At 45.0% G+C, this 19,241-nt stretch overlaps 3 protein-coding genes across 7 annotated transcripts in view; 1 reads left to right on the top strand and 2 right to left on the bottom strand.

The window, feature by feature from the left end:
• Positions 1-898: 898 nt before the first annotated feature.
• GON7 (GON7 subunit of KEOPS complex) lies at positions 899-2,080 on the bottom strand. Its single transcript, XM_030949907.1, has 2 exons — positions 1,485-2,080; positions 899-1,389 (listed from the first exon to the last, which is right to left on the bottom strand). The coding sequence occupies exons 1-2, from the start codon at positions 1,726-1,728 to the stop codon at positions 1,256-1,258; spliced, it is 378 nt and encodes a 125-aa protein (XP_030805767.1). The 5' UTR covers positions 1,729-2,080; the 3' UTR covers positions 899-1,255.
• UBR7 (ubiquitin protein ligase E3 component n-recognin 7 (putative)) lies at positions 1,913-12,078 on the top strand. The gene is made up of 11 exons (XM_030949906.1): positions 1,913-2,077; positions 2,238-2,371; positions 2,516-2,576; positions 3,674-3,769; positions 4,917-4,970; positions 5,801-5,906; positions 6,966-7,150; positions 7,690-7,821; positions 8,222-8,384; positions 9,222-9,283; positions 10,074-12,078. The coding sequence occupies exons 1-11, from the start codon at positions 1,913-1,915 to the stop codon at positions 10,164-10,166; spliced, it is 1,251 nt and encodes a 416-aa protein (XP_030805766.1). The 3' UTR covers positions 10,167-12,078.
• A 1,204-nt stretch (positions 12,079-13,282) lies between these two features.
• The window catches only part of BTBD7 (BTB domain containing 7), a 51,685-nt gene continuing 45,726 nt past the window's right edge, over positions 13,283-19,241 (bottom strand). For all 5 annotated transcript variants that reach the window (XM_030949034.1, XM_030949030.1, XM_030949031.1 and 2 more), the window contains one exon: positions 13,283-18,338. In XM_030949034.1, the coding sequence (XP_030804894.1) occupies positions 17,523-18,338 (816 nt within the window). In that variant the 3' untranslated portion in view covers positions 13,283-17,522. The remainder of the gene's footprint in view (positions 18,339-19,241) is intronic.

The raw sequence follows: 19,241 nt of genomic DNA on the forward strand, positions 1-19,241 counted from the left end.
TCTTTTTGTCATTTAAAAGTTTTGGTAGCTACAAGGACTAGCAAGGATTCTTTAAAGGCAGAAATTTGAGTGTTAGTTTTTGACTCAGTCTCATTGGTATTTTCTGGAGCTTAGGTGCAGCATATTCCTATGTCCAAGCTGTTACCTGCACTTACTCCTGTGCTAAGTTAGGGTCTGTTACTTTAGACCAAACATTTTCAGTCCATGACATGCCAGTGGGCTGTTTACACAGTTTATAGGTAAAGGCCACAAATAAATGTTGCTTTTCAGCCATTAGACAGTTCATACCATTTCTGGAAGGTTTGTCTGGAGGAAAAGGGAAAACAGGTGTACAACCTAAGTTGGTCTTTTCAGTTCTGCTTCTATCCCATCTGCCAACAGAATATCTTAGAGTATCTGAGTACATAAATGTCAAGGACACATCTACTGAACCTCATTTTTGGCTCCTCCCTGCATTTCAAAAGAATGCAGACAATTTTGTCCTCATAGAAGTTCATTTATTTCGACACTTTGTCCTACATATATGTCTCAAGATTTGCTCAGTTTTCATAATATATAAACAAACTGTGCCAGGAGAACACAAGAAAATGAAAATAACCCCCCGAAATGCTTTTCACAGTATTCATTCAGGCAGTTAAATTCTGCTAGAGAACACTCTTAGGCTTTAGGCTCTATGGAATGACTATCAAGAGTGTTTTATACCTGTTCAGAAGCTTCTTGATTGACAGGTGACTAAACCTTGTTGATGATAGGCAAAAATAATCTTCCACTGTAGGATTGTACAGGAATGGGCACACTCCTATACATGCTTGTTAATTTTGATAGTTATAGTGGTCTTCTATTGCTTTTTCTCCATACAAACACAACCAGTCTTTTAAAGATCATATTTGACAAAATAACTCTTTTCAGGTTTTATTGCTTTATTTTAAAAGTGGTGTCACATGAAGAAACACTGTGACTCAGAATAAGTTATTAAAAAACATACCAATCAGAAGATTTATGAGAAAAGTCTATACTTGTCAACTAGTTTACAAAAAACTGGTGCCAGCATAACACTGGCACCCTGTAAGCAACACGCTGCTCACACCCAGGCGCATCCTTTCGGAAAGGCTTCCGTATTAAACCAGTGTCGGGATGGACATTTCGCATTTAAACGGGAGCAGCAGCGCCGCGGGAGCGGGTCCGTGCAGCGGGCCCGGGACACTTACAGTCGGTACAGTCTGTGCGGGAGCAGGCCCGGCCTCCAGCGCCGCCCTCACGGCTGCTGCACCTTCGTCCGCTTCACGGGAGGGTCATCGCCGCTCGCCGCCGCGTCCACGTTGTTTTCGTCTTCGCCTTCATCCTCCTCCTCGTCATTGTAGTCATCGTCGTCGTCATCCCCGCCAGCACCTGCCGGAGTTGGGGCGGGCGCGGGTGAACGGTGCGGGGCGCGGGCGGCGCCCCGGGGCCGGCGGAGCCCCCTCGGCGCGCCCCCCGCCACTCACCGCGCCGCGCGCCGCCCGCAGCCGCCCGCTCCTCCTGCACCAGCGGCGCCAGCAGCTCCACCACCCGCTCCTGCAGCTCGCTCAGGGCCGCCCGCAGCCCGCGCAGCTGGGCGGCCTCGCCCTCCGCCGCCGCCGGGTACGGCACCCGCACCGTCCGCGTCCGCCCGTCGCGGCCCCGCAGCTCCGCCACCAGATCCCGCCCCGGGCCCGGCTCGGGCTCCGTGTCGGCCGCTAGGTCCGCCATCACCGCCCGCCGCTCATGTGCCCGCCCCGCCGGTCACGTGCGGGCCGCCCCGCCCCGCCGTGACACACCGCCCACGGTCACGTGGGGCGCGCGCCATTCCGCTTCCGCTGTGGCGCCCCCTGGCGCCTCCTCGGCCCCGCGTTTCCCGCCTCGCTTCGCGCTCCTCGGCCTTCGCGTCCCGGAGATGGAGGCGGCGGCTCCGGAGGGCGCCGAGCCGGCGACCGGCGGGAGCGGCGCGGAGGAACCCGTGGTGTCCTTGGCGGAGGTGCTGGCGGAGAACGAGGAGCTGGAGAAAGAAGCGCGGGCCGTGCTGGGGGGCAGTGACCACGAGCGCTGCAGTTACTCACAGGTGGGGGCGGGGCCGGGGGCCTCGGGGGCCCGGGGCGGGGCCTGGACCCGGGGCGTGGCTCGGAGGCGGGGCGGGGCGGGGCGGTGCAGCCCAGCCCCGCCCCCCCGTTCCCCGGCGCCCCTCACGCCGCGGTCGGTGTGTCGGTCGGTGTCTCCCGCAGGGCGCGGTGAAGCGGCAGGCCCTGTACGCCTGCAGCACCTGCACACCGCCCGGCGCCGAGCCCGCGGGGATCTGCCTGGCCTGCAGCTACGAGTGCCACGGCACCCACCGCCTCTTCGAGCTCTACACCAAGAGGTACGAGCGGGGGGCGGGAGCGGCCGTGTAGGAGTCTCGCAGCTCCCGTGGCTCCCGATAAGCTGCTGGGAATTGTTAAGAATACGAAACCCAGCGTGTTCTCACTTCATATAAACCCTGAAACGCTACGTTTTTATCTCTCAGGAATTTCCGCTGTGACTGTGGAAATAGCAAGTTCAAAAATCTGCAGTGCAAGTTACTCCCGGTAAGTTCCAGACAGATTTCAGGCATTTGGAGTCAAAATAACAGTCCTGGGAGAGTGGTGCCTTGCCTCAGCCACTGCTGACTCATTCGATGCTTCCAGTCTTCCCAGGAAGTTAAAAAAGGTGGGAATATTACAGCAAGGTATAAAACTGTCGAGGGACCGAAGGGAAATGCTGGGAGGAGAAGGAACATTGGTCCTTGCCATCCATGAGGACAGCAGTTCTGTATCCATGGTCAGCACACTTCCAGGAGCAGGTTGTGGTGTTTCTCACACATCTCATTAGCTTGAAGCTGTTTCAGAATAACCTTTTGGGATGCAATTTTGCAGTCCCATTAAGAAATTTTAAGGCTGTGCTGCTATCAGAGGGACAATTCCCTTTCCTTCTTTGTGATGGCATTACTGCCTTAATAATTTGTCACCAGACCCTACTGATGAGATGGTTTTTTACTGTATTAAGCTGCCTCTACTTTTCTACTTGGTGGGCATTTTGAACTTTGCAAGTAACTGGCAGTCTCAGTCTTCTGGGAGGCAGCAACAGGATGCTGCGTGGTTTGCTTGCACTGGTGCTCCCAGGGCAATAGATGTCCAGACATTGAAACAATGGTTTTGTGTATGCCTGTTTTGTTCTGGAGAATTGAGATGGATCCAGAGCTAGTCAGCAAAGTCACAGTGCAGTGATCCCTACACAGACACCTGTGACAATTTTAAGATGTTACCATTTCTCATTTGAGTCAATGAAATGGATCACGTGGTTGCTCCTTCTGCTTCAGTTCAGTGAAAATTCAATTGTACAGGTTAAGTGAGCTTCAGCATCTGTCCATTAATCTGTCTGACACCATGGTTGCCATTTGCTACAAGGGAGAGCAGACTGTTTTCCCTCTTTAGTTTTGAACTTTAGCATTCCTCATGTGCCCTGTCTGCTGCTCAGTGTAAAGCAGAGGTGTCTGGAGAATATCTTGCTTTTTGTATATTCAGGCTGATGAAAATAATGATGGTTTTAGGAATTAAGGAGGAACAGAAATGGTTGTGTTTTGTCATTTACTGTCTTTAGTTTTTTACTGTGTTGTCTTTTGAGACTTTTTCCCTTTTAATCCTAGGAAAAGGGCAAGGTGAATTCAGGAAATAAATATAATGACAACTTCTATGGATTGTACTGTATATGCAAAAGACCTTACCCTGATCCTGAAGATGAGGTAAGAAATATAAAATCCAGTAGTAATCATATATAGATGGTGTTTGTGGTAGATGTTGGGGGGGGATAAAGATAAAGGGGGATCACTGAGCTTTTCAAGGAAGATCCCACTTCAAGAAATCTTATGTTCCATATTGATTTTCATGTGTTGTGTGAAGTAATTACTTGATAATTTTTTTTAATGGTAAAGTGTGTTTATGCCTTAGAGACAGATGAGGAGGACAAGTCATCATTTGGACACACTGGTGCTGCATTTCCCTGAAGTTGCAGAGTTCCCCTAGGGGACAGGGTTATCATAACCTTGAGAAATGTGGCCTAGTGCAGAATAAAAGCATTGCACATGTTAAGAGAGACCAGAATGTGCTTCCCTGTGCCTGCAGCAATGCTCTGGCAGGGCTTCTGGGGTGGGGAGAGTCTGTCCTGTCCTGTAGCACTAGCTACAGCCCTAGGTGGTAGCCAGAGCACCTTTTTGTCTCTCTGAAACGCTAAAACACAGCACTGGATTTGCCCGTGTGTGCTGTTGTTTGCAGTCACAGGAATCGGGTGTTCTAAAGAACAGGGAAGGCACAAGTCCACAGTCTTTCAAATACAAAAAAAACCCCAAAAGGCATTTTATAAGCTCCCCTAAGCTCATTTTATAAGCTCCTATAAGTTCAGAGACAGCTAAAAACATTTCTGAAGAAATAATTAATAGTTGTTTAATAACAAAGCATTTCATACTGTCCTGTATGGTGCCCAGTTAAGTTTGGTTCTGGCATCTTTCACAGACCTGATGACAGTGTGAATATCAGTATCTTTCTTCTGCTGAGCTGTCTGTTCCTGCATTTCTGCTTATAGCAAGAAGGATACCAGTAGTGTATTAACTTTTATCAGCTTTCTGTGAGAAAGTCTTGCCCTGCTGGGAACACTGGTTTTGTAGTAATAAGTGGGATTTCACAGCCTCAGTCATGTGAGAGATGACGTGCTGTTGAACCTGAGGGAAGCAAACTGGCCAACAAATCATTAACTACTTACTAATGGCAGCTCCCTGTGAGGGGTGAAGAGGGAAGTGCAGTTCACTGAGCAGGATTTGCATGATACTGCAGTTTGAGACTGCTGAGAGGTTCTGGAGGTTGCTATTAGTGCTAATAACATGAATGTTCATCTAGATTCCAGATGAGATGATCCAATGCATAGTTTGTGAAGACTGGTTCCACGGAAGGGTAAGGAAACTATAAATAGCAGAACTGCCATTTGCACAGGATGGAGTTGGTGGTGGTTAGGTTTGTATGGTAATTCTTACTTAGGAGGTGTGCTGTACTTCTCAGAGCAGGTTATTACAGGAGTTCCAAGGCATTTGTTTTCAGCTTATGTAAAGGAGCATTGAAAGTCTACTCTTGCACTGCTGTCCCCCCCAGTTAAAAATACTGGGAAGAGTCCTACCTTTTTGAAAGTTACCACTGCAGAATAAAGTAATAACTTTGTAACTGTCTCCTTAATTAGAATACTCTAATCAGCGTAGTTGGTGAGGAAAAGATTCTTACTGAGGCGTATCATTATCAACTATCTGAATAGTTTTTCCTTCAAAAGAATGTCTTTTAAACTCCTTATTCCTTTAAGTAGTAAGGAACAGACTGTGCTGTTCATTCTTGATTCCAAACTTTGGGGAAGTCTTTTGAAAACAGCCAAGCACTGTAGTGGATGCCCTACTTAATGGGTAAGCATTAAGGATTCAGCCTGTTGTGCCTTGAAGGGCACAAGTGAAATTCCATGCTTGAAGTTGCAGGATCAAAGAGTAAAAAAAATATGATTGGCTTCAGTTATGGGTTCTTGTAGATAAACTTCTTCTGTATTAAGTGTATGAATGAAGTGTGTTGTGCTGCATACTATGAACTTTGCAGGAATGCTTTATTTTTTTTTTTTTAATAAGTGCTTTTAATTGCCCAAAGAGTTCTCATCAATTTATGGACAGCTTTGGGACTGAATTCTTCTCAAGTTCAGTATGTGATCTGTATAGATGCTTCACTTCTGTGTGCTCACTTCTTTCTGACAGCATCTTGGTGCAGTTCCCCCTGAAAGTGGAGATTTCCATGAAATGGTGTGCCAGGCCTGCATGAAACGTTGCCATTTCCTATGGGCTTATGCATCCCAATTAGCAGGTAAAGAAAGTCAAGAGATCTGAGGCAGTGTTTTTTGAGCATGTATTTCTCATACATGGTTGGTTAATGACATAATACTGGTTTTCAGTGGTCGGAGAAATGATACTCATTAATTATATTGGACGATCACCTCCAGCAGTGGAACATGTGGGGTGGCAGTAACTTGTGTAAAAAAAAAAAAAACCCAGCAGTTTTCATTCTTAAATCTTGATTCAGTGCTGCTTGCTTCTAGTTACTTTATCAAAGATGTCTAGCACAAAATGGGTGAAGATTTAATACTTGACTCAAGGAACTGAATTTCTTAACTGGATCAAAGAACTGAAGAGCCATCCTAAGGGAAGCAGTGAGACAAACACTTCTTACAGACGCTCTGAGCAGCAAAGAGTGAATGAGAGCGATCTGGAATGAATATGTTTAACATTAATCTGGGTGGGGCTGGGGCTGTGCTCAGGACACACATTCCCTGTGGTCATGCCAGCTCTGTGGACTTAAAAGAATAGGTGATTTGAATTCTGTAGAAAGAACTAGTTTCTCACAGTCTCCTAAAAATACTGTTTGTGTCAGCTTCTGATTCCTTGTGTGCCCAAAATTTCACTGGTATTTTCAAGGATGGCTACCTGGAGTTCTTTTCCTTCTAATGTAAACAGTACAGAACGAGGCGTTTGTCTGTTTTTGTTTTCCTCCTTGTAACCAACTTTGTCACAGGGCACATACTTGAATTGGCATCAAACAGAAAGTTGTTTTAAATAAACAAGAGATTAGCGTAGTTAATCTGTGGTGGTGTTTTTGAGGTGTATTTGGAGAAAATTAAAAACTCCAACACAGTCACGTGACAAAAAAGCACATGACAGTTACTGACACTGTGATAGCTTGCAAGGGGTGTCAAGAAGGACAAGTGACTTAGTAAAGAACTCTCAAATTATGATACTCTCTTCCCTCTCCTAGGGCTTAGATTTTGGGAAGCAGAGTGTTTTAGAATAGGAGAAGCAGAGAGAATGTCTGTAGTGACCTGTACTTTTTCTGGTACAGTATTTTTATTTGTGGGTATGTATCTTCCAGTTCCTCCTTTGACCAAAGTGAGCTCCCTTGAAGATGAAGGGATTGTCCTGAAGGTAGAGGAAAGTGAAGAGCAGAAGAAAGAAATAAAAAAGGAAGGTGGAGTGGAACACCATGACACAAAGGAGGAAAAGCAATTGGAACAATTTAATGAGCCATCCACTAGCTCTGGGTCTGCCTGTCCTGAGGTAAAATGTGCCTTCTGCTCTGACCTGCACATCCTCATGCTGCTGACAGTTGAAGTGAAGTCCACCTTGCTCTGTACAGGCTCAGGAAAGGGTGTTCAGTCTGTTCCCATGTTCCTCTTCAGTGACTGACCTTTCACACCTGCAGTCTCTGTGGAGCACACATGACTGTGGAGCAGGGCTGTTGAGAGCTGCATCTGTTTGCAGATGGGCTGCATCTGTCCCTTCTTCTCAGCCACCTGGCCAGTACACTGAGGTGACTTCTGTTTGTTCCAATGCGTGGTGTAACTGCACTTGCATGATGGTCCAGCTCTGAGTTCTTAAATACTTACAGTTATTGCAGAAAATTTATACAGAAATTTCCCATGGAAATTGCTGAAACCACATCAGAATTCTCATGTGGATGGTAATATAGGTTGTTTATAAAAATAAATGTGTTCGAGGCAAAAGAAAATTCTTGCCTAAGGAGAAGGACATGCCAAAAAGAACAGGATCTCTTTGAATGATGCTACGGAGTGATGAGCACTCTCATTTTATTTCAGGTAGTTACTAAGAGTGAGGAGCCCATCTGCAAGCTGAAAGAGCTCCAAAGCAAGCCATTTGTAAAAAAAGATACTGCCACCTTTTGGCCATCGAACTGGAGGAGCAAATTATGCACTTGTGAAGACTGTTTGGTAAGTATGTTCTCTTCATATGTATGTATGTTTGGTATGTATGTTCTCTTCATTACCATCACACATGTGGGACAGGCAGGGAGGACCTCCCAGATAATCATTGAGGAGAAGCTTTAGGTGTAAATATTCTTAATGCTGAAACCTCCCTTCATTCCACCTAAAGATTCACACTGAATTCTGTGGGATTAATATGAAAGGAAAGAGCTTGTAAATGTTTGTGTTTTCTTTGTTGCTTTAATCCAGTATTGCTTGGAAGTTGTTAAGAGGAGATTCCGAAACACTGGATACAGATTCACCTTATTATTTTTATTGTTGTTATTTGTGATACTGAACACAACAAGAATTGGGGGAGAGCACCTCTATCTTAGTTTTGTCACATCAATTTTACTTTATTCTCCAGAAAATGTATTCAGAGCTTGAAGTCCAGTTCCTGACAGACGAATGTGATACTGTCTTGGCTTATGAAAATAAGGGTACCAGTGACCAAGAGACAGAGAGGAGAGATCCTTTAATGGACACCCTTAACAGTATGAACAGAGTCCAGCAAGTGGAACTCATCTGTGGTAAATACAACTTCATTTTTAGAGTCTCCCTTAGCACACTTCAACTGAACAGTTTGCCACAAGAGATTGATGTCTAGTGTGTAGTGTCAAATTATTTTTGAAGTTACATGCAGACAACTGTATGAGAGGTTGCACACCTCAGTCAGGATTGGTCCTCTCTGGCCCATCGTTACAACTTTAATTTACAGTGAGACACTGGATGGTGTGTGAACTTTCACCCTGTTTAGCATCTTAGATACTGTATTGATAGTGATTTATTGTAATGTGAATATTTAAACATTAATTTGAACTTCTGCTCTCTGGCTGATTTATCTTACCCTTTTCTGTTGTTTGGCAATCTCCTGTTGGCTGGGGAGTACCAGCCAGTGTCCCCTGTGGCTCTGCTGCAGAGCACAGTGACAAGGCAGTGCTGAGGTGTTTTACACCTGGAGCTGTTTCTCTCCTCCAGCCAGGGCTCTGCACTCTGGCAAGGACAGTGTCCCAGTCCCCAGTTACAGGCTGGGCCTTCCCACCACGCCCCACACATGCTTTTTGTGGGGGAAGCTGGGAGCAGGGCCAGTCTGTTGGTTACTTGTACTAATTCACTCACTGATCTCTGTACCTGTCTCTGAAATCAACCCAAACTGACACTCACACTGCATAGGTTAGTCTCATAAATTGTTAGGCTTCTCATGTTTACATTATTATTATTATTTATAATGTAATTCAAACCTAGATTTGTCTGCAGTAAACCTAACAAATGACAAGAGGAAGTAGAACAAGTTGTGTTCTTGAGCCAGTGTTAAACTAAAACTGGGTATGTTACTGTTGTTTTCTTTCCTTTGCTTTGCCATCCAGAATACAATGATTTGAAGACAGAACTGACTGACTATCTCAGGAGGTTTGCAGATGAGGGGACGGTAAGGTGCAACTTCCAGAATTTGTTTGCCAGAAAATGTGTTTTCAAGAACTCCTGAGGGCTGGGTGGTGAATACCATGATGTTCTGTTGTGATGTTTTTTCTTGTCTCTTGAAGTTGCTGGTACTACAGTAGAAATCTGAAATCGCTTATTTGATTTCAGTTTAACAATTCTTTAATGATATTGTTGAGAGATAATGGGAACTTTACAGAAATCTGTCTGCATGGTACTGAGAGCAGTTCTTAGATTAAAATGAAACTTCTGTTGCTCTAGGTAAGATATTCAGGAAGAAAAGCTTTTAACCTTTCTGGTTTTTCTTAGATTGAATCTAAACCCTTAGAAGAATAAGGACTGACTGTGATTGTCAGTCTTGTCAGTTGTTTTTCTGCAGGAATTTTCATGCCACCATTAAGTAATATTTGCATTTTTTTGGCTGGCTTGCTGTATTGCCATTCTTAGTTACATTGGAATGATTCTGAAGCAAGCTAGTGAAAATCTTGCTTTGTGTTAAATTTTCTGATGATCAAAGCGAGAGGTCAAAGTCATTAAAATACCATTGGGAGCTTTGGTCCATGCCTTTGTTCTGCCTTTGGGGAGCTCATTTCCCTGTTTGTGTTATCTACAATAGAATTTGGGCATTAATCCTCTCCTTGAGGTGCAACAGGAAAGCTGTACCAGAGAAATTTCAGGGTATTTGCTTTTCTGTGCTTTGTGTATTATGTGTGGAGATAAAAAGGATCCTTTAATTAAGCTCTTCCACCACAACTTGGGTTTCATGCTGCTTCTCCTAGGTGGTTAAAAGAGAAGACATTCAGCACTTCTTTGAAGAATTTCAGTCTCGGAAAAGGCGACGGACTAACAGGATGCAGTACTACTGTAGTTAGACTGAGAGGGTTTGGGTCTGAAAGGACAACTGGCAAAACAATGTTCACTGGCAAACAGAAAAGGCATCTTCAGTTTTTGGCTTCTCATCAAAATCCAGCTGTCCAAGAAACATCATCATTTTGTCTTACACGTTCTTCATTTGTAGCACCTAAAACATGTTCTTAACAAATCCTTACATTGCACTTAGAGGGATTTCAGTACCGATGGACTTGGCATTCCCGGGAAAGCCGGCCGTGTCTCCAGGGGAGGAGGGCGGGAACGGGAGCAGCGTGTGCTGCCGCTCCCCTGGTTCCTGCCGGGGCTGGAGCCGTGCCTGTGCTAAACCCGCCCGGCCTCCGCCCTGCCCTGCCCTGCCCTGCGCTCCCGCCTCTCCTGCCTGAATGGCTCTGCCTCCTCCCCTGGGGCTGCAGCCACTCTGGCGAGGGCCCAGCACCGAGGCGCTGCCTGTCCCTGCCCTGTCGCGGCCCCTCCGGGGCTGGGCGGGCCGGGCTGGGCTGAACCAGCGCTGCTGCCTGCCCGCTCCCGTTCCGCTCCCTGGGCTTCTCGCAAATGGGCAAGCAGAGCTTAGGCTTGATGCAACACAGTGTTCTGTCTGGTTTTATACATTAAAAAAACTTACTTCAAGTGTTGGACAGGGATGATTTCTGTGGAGAAAAAAAATTCAGATTATCTTAATTTGCTCATCAGAACAAAAACAAGAACTAGGAGGAGGTACTAAATGACAAACTAAGCATGGGGGGTTTGTTATATGCTTTGATTTTAAAAACTAGCCTACAGCAAATTCTTCTACTTTATAAATGTTGCTGAAAACACTGCAGCATCCTGGTATTTTGCTACCATATGGAATGTTCTTTTTATAACCACTGTGATAATCATGGGACAGGAGATGTTTCACTGACTTTTAAGACTTCACGTAGCTGCAATTAAAAATTAAGATTTTGTAAGTTTGGAGCCTAATGTAGTTAGACCCCAAAACATAGATTAAATTTCTAGTTTTTGAGGATTTCTATATCATGGGGTACTATTCTGCCTTTCCATGTTAATGGTTTTTGAAAAGCAGAGGTAGACTTTTATCATTCTCACTATTAACTGTTTCTGACCATTTTATTTACAAACATTAGTTTAGCATAGATGCTCAGCTGAGCAGCTTCATAGAACATAGACTATGCTGAGTTGGAAGGGACCCAGCAGGATCATCACATCCAACTCCCTGCATAGAACACCCCAAGAGTCACACCATGTGCCTGAGAGCATTGTCCAAACACTTCTTGAACTCTCTCAGGCTGGTGCTGTGACCACTGCCCTGGGGAGCCTGTTCAGTGCCCAACCACCCTCTGGGTAAAAAACTTATCTCTGATATCCAACCTGAACCTCCCCTGACACAAGTTCAGGCCACTCCCTCAGTCCTGGCACTGGGCACCACAGAGGGGAGATCAGTGCCTGTCCCTCCTCTTCCCCTCACAGGGAGCTCCAACTGCAGTGGGGTCTCCCCTTGGTCTCCCCCAGGCTGAACAGACCAAGTGACCTCAGTTGCTCCTCACACGGCTTCCCTTCAAGGCCCTCCTGGCCCTCCTTTGGACACTCTCTGACAGCTCTGTATCTATTTTATATTGTGGCACCCAGAACTGCCCCCAGCACTCAAGGTGAGGCTGCCCCAGTGCAGAGCAGAGCAGGACAATCCCTCCCTTGCCTGGCTGGTGATGCTGGGCCTGAGGCACCCCAGGACATGGGTGGCCCTCCTGGCTGCCAGGGCACTGCTGACTCATGCTCAATGTGTCATCGACCCCCAGGGCCCTTTCCTATTTGCTTTTAAATTTAACTCTGGGTATTGTACATGCTCTTTTTTTGGTAGCAACTGTTACAGGAGCTGTAACTGCACATCTAACTACAATATAAAAAGATTAAAATAACTTTTCTTTGTGTACTGTCTTGTTTTCTCTCAGTGCTGCTGTAGTGTTTCCATCCTCGAACCAGGCAGACAGAGGGAGCCCAGTGATGAGCTGTTAGCCAAGCCCCCAAGGTGTATAATGGGGGCTAATCAAACCCAGGATTTCTAGACCTTTGTTTCTACCTGACCCAGGTGTGAAACAAGGGATGGCAGCCTGCTGGCAAGTACAGTTTAGAGCAGGACAGGGTCATGTTTTCTCTGTGTTGCAGTTTCTGTAATTCAGTGAGGGAGAGGGTACCCAAAGGCAATTGTGTCTTCCACAGGAAACAAGAAAGAGTGAAAGGCCCCAGTGACCACAGAATGCTTTATGGCCCAGTGCCAGCCTTGCTGTGCTTGAGGAGATACAGCAGTGATGGAAGGAGTGAGTTCAAATGCAGAATTCCTGTGGCTCCAGTTGCAGAGCACAGGGCCAGATGAGCACTGTCCTGGCATCAGCCTGTACTGAAGCAGGGTGCACCTGAAAGGACCCAGCTCCAAGTCCCCCTTTCCAATGCAGAAAGCCTCCCCTTAGCAAAGAGACATCAGGCATCCTCCTCTCTTCTGAGGCTGGCAGGCTTAGAAGCACTGCTCCAAAGTGACAGCCTGTAAGAAAAAATGTTAAAATTGGCTAATTTAGGAAGCTCCTAGAACTCATCTTTCTGGGTGTGGGAATGAAGGTGTCAGTAATTAACATGTGAGACCACACAGTTCTCCCTCTCTTAGCCCTCCATGTCAGGATGTAACCCACGGTATTTTGCTCTTGTACATCAGAGTGGGACCAGGCAAGTGGCCAGATGACACTTCTGAACTTCAGTCATTGCTCTGAAGAAGTGAGGCACTTGTTTCTGAGACACAGATGTAACGAATTGTCAGCTGGAATAGTTGGCAAGGAAACTGCAGCCTGGGAATGCTGGGTACTGAACATCTGTCCAGCTGCTCTGATGAGAAAAAAACCACTCACTTCTTGCACGAAGGGCTGCAGCCCAAGGCCCAGCTCTGAGCAGCCCTACTGCCTTTCACAGGGCATGGATGGCTTCAGGCAGTCAGGCTCCAGCCAGAGCTCACAGAGCTACTTCACTGAAATGCTTTTCACTTCTATTAACTGCCTGATCAGAGTGACTCATTTCAAATCCCTCTTTTACACTGGTTGATACCATGTCTTTGGTGTTCACAGCATTATTGTGCCCCTTTTTCCCAAAAGCCTTTTCACTTTATTGCTGGGCTCCTTCACCCCAGCCCCGGTCACTGCAGCCTGGAGTGAGCAGGGCAGGCTGCTGGGTGCAGCCAGGACCAGCAGCTCAGGGGAAGCAGCCACACAACCACGTTCTATACAAGCCATTTATTTGAAATGCCAACTATACGTAGGATAAAGTCAGTGTTACATGCTTCTCAGCAACAGTAGAAAAATAGAACCAGTGAAAACCTTTTTACAACTGTAATGGTACTCAAAAGAGAAATGTATTGTTTTACAATGCATCACACAAGACTAGAATTCAAGTTTGGAGGTACCTAAATAAAAATACTATTTTTTTTTAAAAAACACTATGTACAATTGAAGCGTAAACAAGTTTTACAAAGTACTGGTTATGCAGGTTGTAGAAAAAACACTTGCATAGGACATGAAGTCAGTTTAAGAAAGTTTTCTGAGCCTTTAGCATTGAAGGCACTTGACTTTATACCAGTAACAACACAAGAACAAGAAACAAATTCTTAACACTGCCGAGGGCAGGGCTGCCTTCTGGCAGTACAGGTAATTACAGAAACCCCAAATGTGGTTTTACAAGTTTCCCTCAAAGCTGTTCCCTGCATCCAGCAGGGCTCAGCACCACCTCTACCATAGAAGCATAGAATTATTAGAAGAACAGTGCCTCAAACAGCATTAGTGTTCTTTCAAACAAAAAAACCCCCAAACAAACCAGAAAAACAACCAAACCAAAAACCCATACAAAACACCCAACCCCCCTTGCACCCACCCCTTTCCCAGACCCAAACCAAAGAAACCCCTAAAGACATACATTTGGGACATTCTGGGACCAAAACCCAAGGCTTACAAGGACAGGTGGCCACAGCCTTAATTTTCCTAAGGGAAAATCCTTAAGAACAGGAAAATACAACATGAAACTGCCAATCAACACAGCAGTTACTAATACACAACTACAGCAATTCTGTGGAACAACAAAACATTTCAAAGGAAGAATGTGTTTTAGGAATTAAGTTATTCATCCATATATTAAGGAAAAGAGGAGTTGGGTTTGGGGAAAGGGGAATAAGACCTTTTTGCATGTTGCTCACTAAATGCAAGTCTGAGCTCTCTCTTTAATAGAACAAGGAACATGAGTCTCCCTCATTCAAAAAAACCAATGTTTATAACTCTATCCTCAAGCAAAATAGTCAATAATCTGTCATTTCCATCTAATTCATAGAAGGAAAAGATGTCAATTTCCAGCCTAATCAGAAAGTGCTTCATGTAAACAAGGAGCTTCTGCACCGAAGTTTCAGTAGACAGAGAACAAGGAGTAGCAGGTAGCACAGGTATGTGTGGTGTGCAAGTGAGATGTAGGATGAACACTGGCTTCTGAATAATGCTGCCATGAAAAATGGTCTCACCCCTCTGCACATCCCAAGTAGGAAATCTTGCTCTGGAGTACAAAAATAAAGTTCCAGTAAATCAAGAAATCCTTCTTTTCCACTTCAAACCAGCTGCCATTAGCTGCCATCTTCTTCCCAATTCAAAATATGCAAGTGAAAACAGATTGTCTATATGGCCTGATTGTCTTTGTGGCCTCAGAAGGACTTGTCTTTCATTCTGCATCTACTTTTAAACACTTAATTCATCCTTTTTTTTAATACTGCACAGCTCCTGAGACTTCAGAAACAATTTTGTATTCTAAAACACAGACACGTCCTCCCCAGAGGCATTTCTCACCAGCTTATTCCAAAGCCAAAGCATTTCTTGATTTCCCTCAAACCATAACCTCAGAACTTCTCATCTTCATCAGCCACACCCCCTCCCCCCAAATTTCAAGCTTTAAAGTTCTATCTGTAGATCTCAGTCCCACCTCTGCCCAAGTACACAGTGCCACATCAAACGATGATAATCAAAATAATTTTCCTGAAGTACATCTATCAGTTTTAGGCAAAAATATTGAGAAAAATAAGTTTTCTGAGGGCAGCTGTAATTTTTTAGTAAAGCCACCAACATATACATGATGCAAGTCTAGGGAGTTTCAGGGTGTGTGCTGAAAGGTCCTGTTTCTGGTGAGGATGAGACCTTTGTGTGTGGTTAGAGCTATGCAGTCAAACAGCACTGTGCTCAACTCTTCAGGAGAAACCCAACGAGCCTCAGCCCCTGAACCTGCAGCAGCACCATCCCCCCACTGACACCTTCTTGCATTTAACAGTGTTCTACACCACAGTCCCATGGAAATCCCACAGATGGGTGATGAAGCCAGGACCACCCAGTGCCTTGACTGTGGGCAAAAAACAGGATTAAAAAAAGCTGACAGAGGAAAAAAAATCTCCCCTCACCCACAAGACACATCACCTGCAGAGTTCAGGCAAATTTCTGCTCCAGCCCTAGCCCATGCTTTCCATGGCTGCATCTCAAAAGGAGCACCTGCAGAACCACCACAGAAGCAGGCCTATAGATGTGTCTGCAGGAGACACAGAGTTTATTGGTTCAAAGAACCCATATCTCAATTCATCTAGAAGCTATTTGGTAGTTTGGAAATGCAGTATTCAATATATTTCAGTAACACTGTGTTGTTACTAGGCCCTCCAGACTTTAATGAAACACATTAGGTAAGAATTTGCCATCAACTAAAACCAAAAGTAAAGTTGCAGCAAGATTTCTGTTAAACAGTATTAAGCACTTTGAACTGCAGGAAACAATTCAACCTAACCTTAAAGCAGTCCTTAGGTCACACCTGGGACTACAGTTTTCTGCTATAGAGAAATTCATTACAGAAACTGCATTTAACCTCCCACCAAACAGGACCTTACCAGCAATCACTACTCTGCAGTGGCATCAGATAGGGATCAATGAATGCAATGAATTTGTGGTTAGAACTGCACCATGCGTATTAAGGATGTAATTCATAATTGTAACCCTTCCCCTGGTGCTCTGCTGAACCCTGCCCCAGTGGCAGGAGCCAGCCCAGATCAGCATCCTTCCCTCCTCACACCCTGTTAACAGGGGAATCTCATTTCTGTGCTTTCAAAAAGCAAATCAGGCAATGGAGGTGTAATTTAAGAGTGCCAAAGTGTGGTGATGCTGAAGCAGTGACTCTTCCCTTGCATTCTGCTCACAGAACAGCTTCACCTGTGGGGCCAGCACCACGTAAGGAATACTGTCACTGAGAGTGAAGCCCTTTAGTAAGCACAGGCAGGAGAAAGCAAGGCCATGGGCTGTCACCCCGGGAGGGAAACCCTCCCACGTGTTCAGGCAACAGCGAAGGTTCCGAGAGCCTTGTCTTCCTGACGCTCCAGGAGTCTGCAGGAATCCGCTCACCTGGTCTTCGCTTACCCACGGATGAGCAGCTGGAAGAACAAGTAATTACTGTAATTTTTACAGTATTTCTAGATTTATTTCTAAATGGGCAAATCAGCAATTCTAGTCTGTCTAGTAAGTGCTTCCTGCTTCCAGGTGATCATGGAGGCCTCCATGGTCACAGCCGAAATGAAAGTAAACAGACTCATACTGTCATATTCCAGTGAATTTCACAGGAATTTGGATTCCTAAATATCCCTCTGGATTTTTAAAACCCCAAATATAATTCTTGATGTGGGTTTGCTATGTATATAAAGATAAGACCAGCTGCCAGAACTTTTCAAACAAAATATTAGATTGGATTCTTGCTGTAGTTGTAAAAATCAGGAAGATTTCATCTAAACAAACAAAAAAAATCCAACTAAAAATGTAGGTTTTTTGATGTGCTGTTCTTTGGAATTCCTATAATTAAAAAATAAACGCACTGTTATTATCTCATAAGAAAATACATTTCATAATGTGCAACCCAATGCACATAGAGAATCAGCATGTGAAAGGGTAAATGCAAAAGTATGAAAATACAGTCCTTTAAATGTGACATTAAAGTTTAACATATTAGTACAAAACTAATACACTAAAATAGATGTACAGGTGCAAAAGGCTACCAGGTTGTAGAAAAAAGGTACCAGTTTCTGTTTTTTTAAAAGGCTTAATTAAATCTGCTCCAAAAAAAATTGCGACAAAATAAACCCAGAAGCAGCATTAAAACCAAACTGATAACATGCTGTCTCTAATAAAGCAATGTATGTACAAAACAAGTGAGCAAAGCTGATTTTTTCTGCTGGCATGAAAGAATTTCTCTGACAGAAGTCAGGCCAAAAGTTGCAAGGAATGGGATGTTTACAACTCTTAGGCACAGAGAAATAGTGGAGGTTGCTTTCATAGGGCAGATTTTTTGTACAGGAAGTCTGGTTTGTTTGGAGACCTCCTCCCTCTGCTTACTCCATCTTCCCTTTCCAAATCTGCATTTCTCTGTGCTCCATGTTCCAATGGCTCATCATCTGCCAGTCTCCTACTGGGTCTCTCTTCTGGCACGTCAGAGTTGTATGCAGAGAGTGAAGGTCTGTTGGAGGTTAGCCCATAGGTTAAATCCGTTTCCATTTTTGTTCTTCCCCTGACGTGGACAGGGCCATTCCCAGCACTCTCCTGGGTAGCCAGTGCCAAGTCCAGCCGCTGGGGGGGCTGTTCTAAGACATCGAGGTGTATTGGCTCGTTCTTCTGCCTGTGCTGATGCCCATCTTGTGAGAGCAGGTACTCCCTCCTAGAATCCTCTTGCTTTTTAGGAGATATCTGGGAAGGTAGATAGGCTGACTTTAAGCCACTTGGTGATGCCTTATTGTGGCTGTACAAATCTGGGCCAAAATAAATGCCTTGTGAAGGTGAAGGACTGTGCCTGTTGGGTGCTGGAGTAGAGGGTCTGCATGCAGCATTGGAGAAGTCATAGAAGTCAGGATACTCCTGCGGGTTTTCTCGAGCATCGATTTTTTGCTCTATTGCATGTTTTTTCCGAGAAGTAGGCAGGTGTCTGTTCTGAATGCATGAAATGTGCTGGGGTGGGCCGGGCCCTACCTCTGTAACCGCCTGGCCCAGCTCTGTGTCCACTGTGAGCTCTGGCAGCCTTCTGTCCTTCAGAGACATTGCTGACACTCCCATTGCGATGTCCGGCATCAGCTCGTTCAGCAGGGGCTGAGTACACTGGAAAAGAAAAGAAATTGGTCCATGGAAACAAAGACAAGAGCTAAACACAAACTGTGTTTAGCATACTTTTGTAATTCCAAATGGCATTTTCTTAATCTACTTCAGTCTTGTCAACTTCAGCCTGCAAGGTTCCTGCACTGTTTAAAGAACATATCTATCCACCAACCTTCACCTTCCTGCTTCTTTCCTCCATGAAGCTGTTGTGTCACAATTACAGCTCCTCTTAAATGCATCTTGCCTTGAACATCCAGTAAAGGACAGTGTACTGCTGAACTTCTTAAAGGCAGGCTTGCTTTAAGCCATATACAATTATCAACCAAACAAGGTACTTGGTGCAGAGCCTAACAAGTGGTTTGTCACAGCACACGGCTCCAGTGCAGGGAAGCCACAACACACGTGTCATTACTACAGACACAACCCTTCTGCCTCCCCATTTTAAAGTCAGTAAACTGCAGATGTGTGTGCTGGACAGCAGCATCAGTTACAGGGCTCACTACATCCACAGAGTACATGGAAGCTACTGTGTGGCATTCTTCTCAGCTATCCCACGCTTGCCTCAGTGCAGAATTGCATATTACAGCCTTCCAGACAGAAGAGTGAGAATTTCCACTTACACTTATAATTTCTCATGAAAGCAACTTTGGTAATCATTGATTGAGTAACTCACAAATTGCAGAAAGAATACAGAACAAAAATATCACCTATATTAACCCTATGCTCCCCCTTGCATTACTTATGGACATGTTCTGGCAGAAATATTTCCAACATGAAAGAGGTTACAATACAGTTTCCATAGGGAAGTCAGTACTGATCAAAGGAGAGTGACATGCTATGAATCCCACCTTTGACCAAACAATGGCACACATTTCTAATATGAAGTTATAGCTTTTATTCTAAAAT

Source organism: Camarhynchus parvulus, chromosome 5 (genome assembly GCF_901933205.1).
Source record: "Camarhynchus parvulus chromosome 5, STF_HiC, whole genome shotgun sequence".
Classification (NCBI taxonomy): Eukaryota; Metazoa; Chordata; class Aves; order Passeriformes; family Thraupidae; genus Camarhynchus; species Camarhynchus parvulus.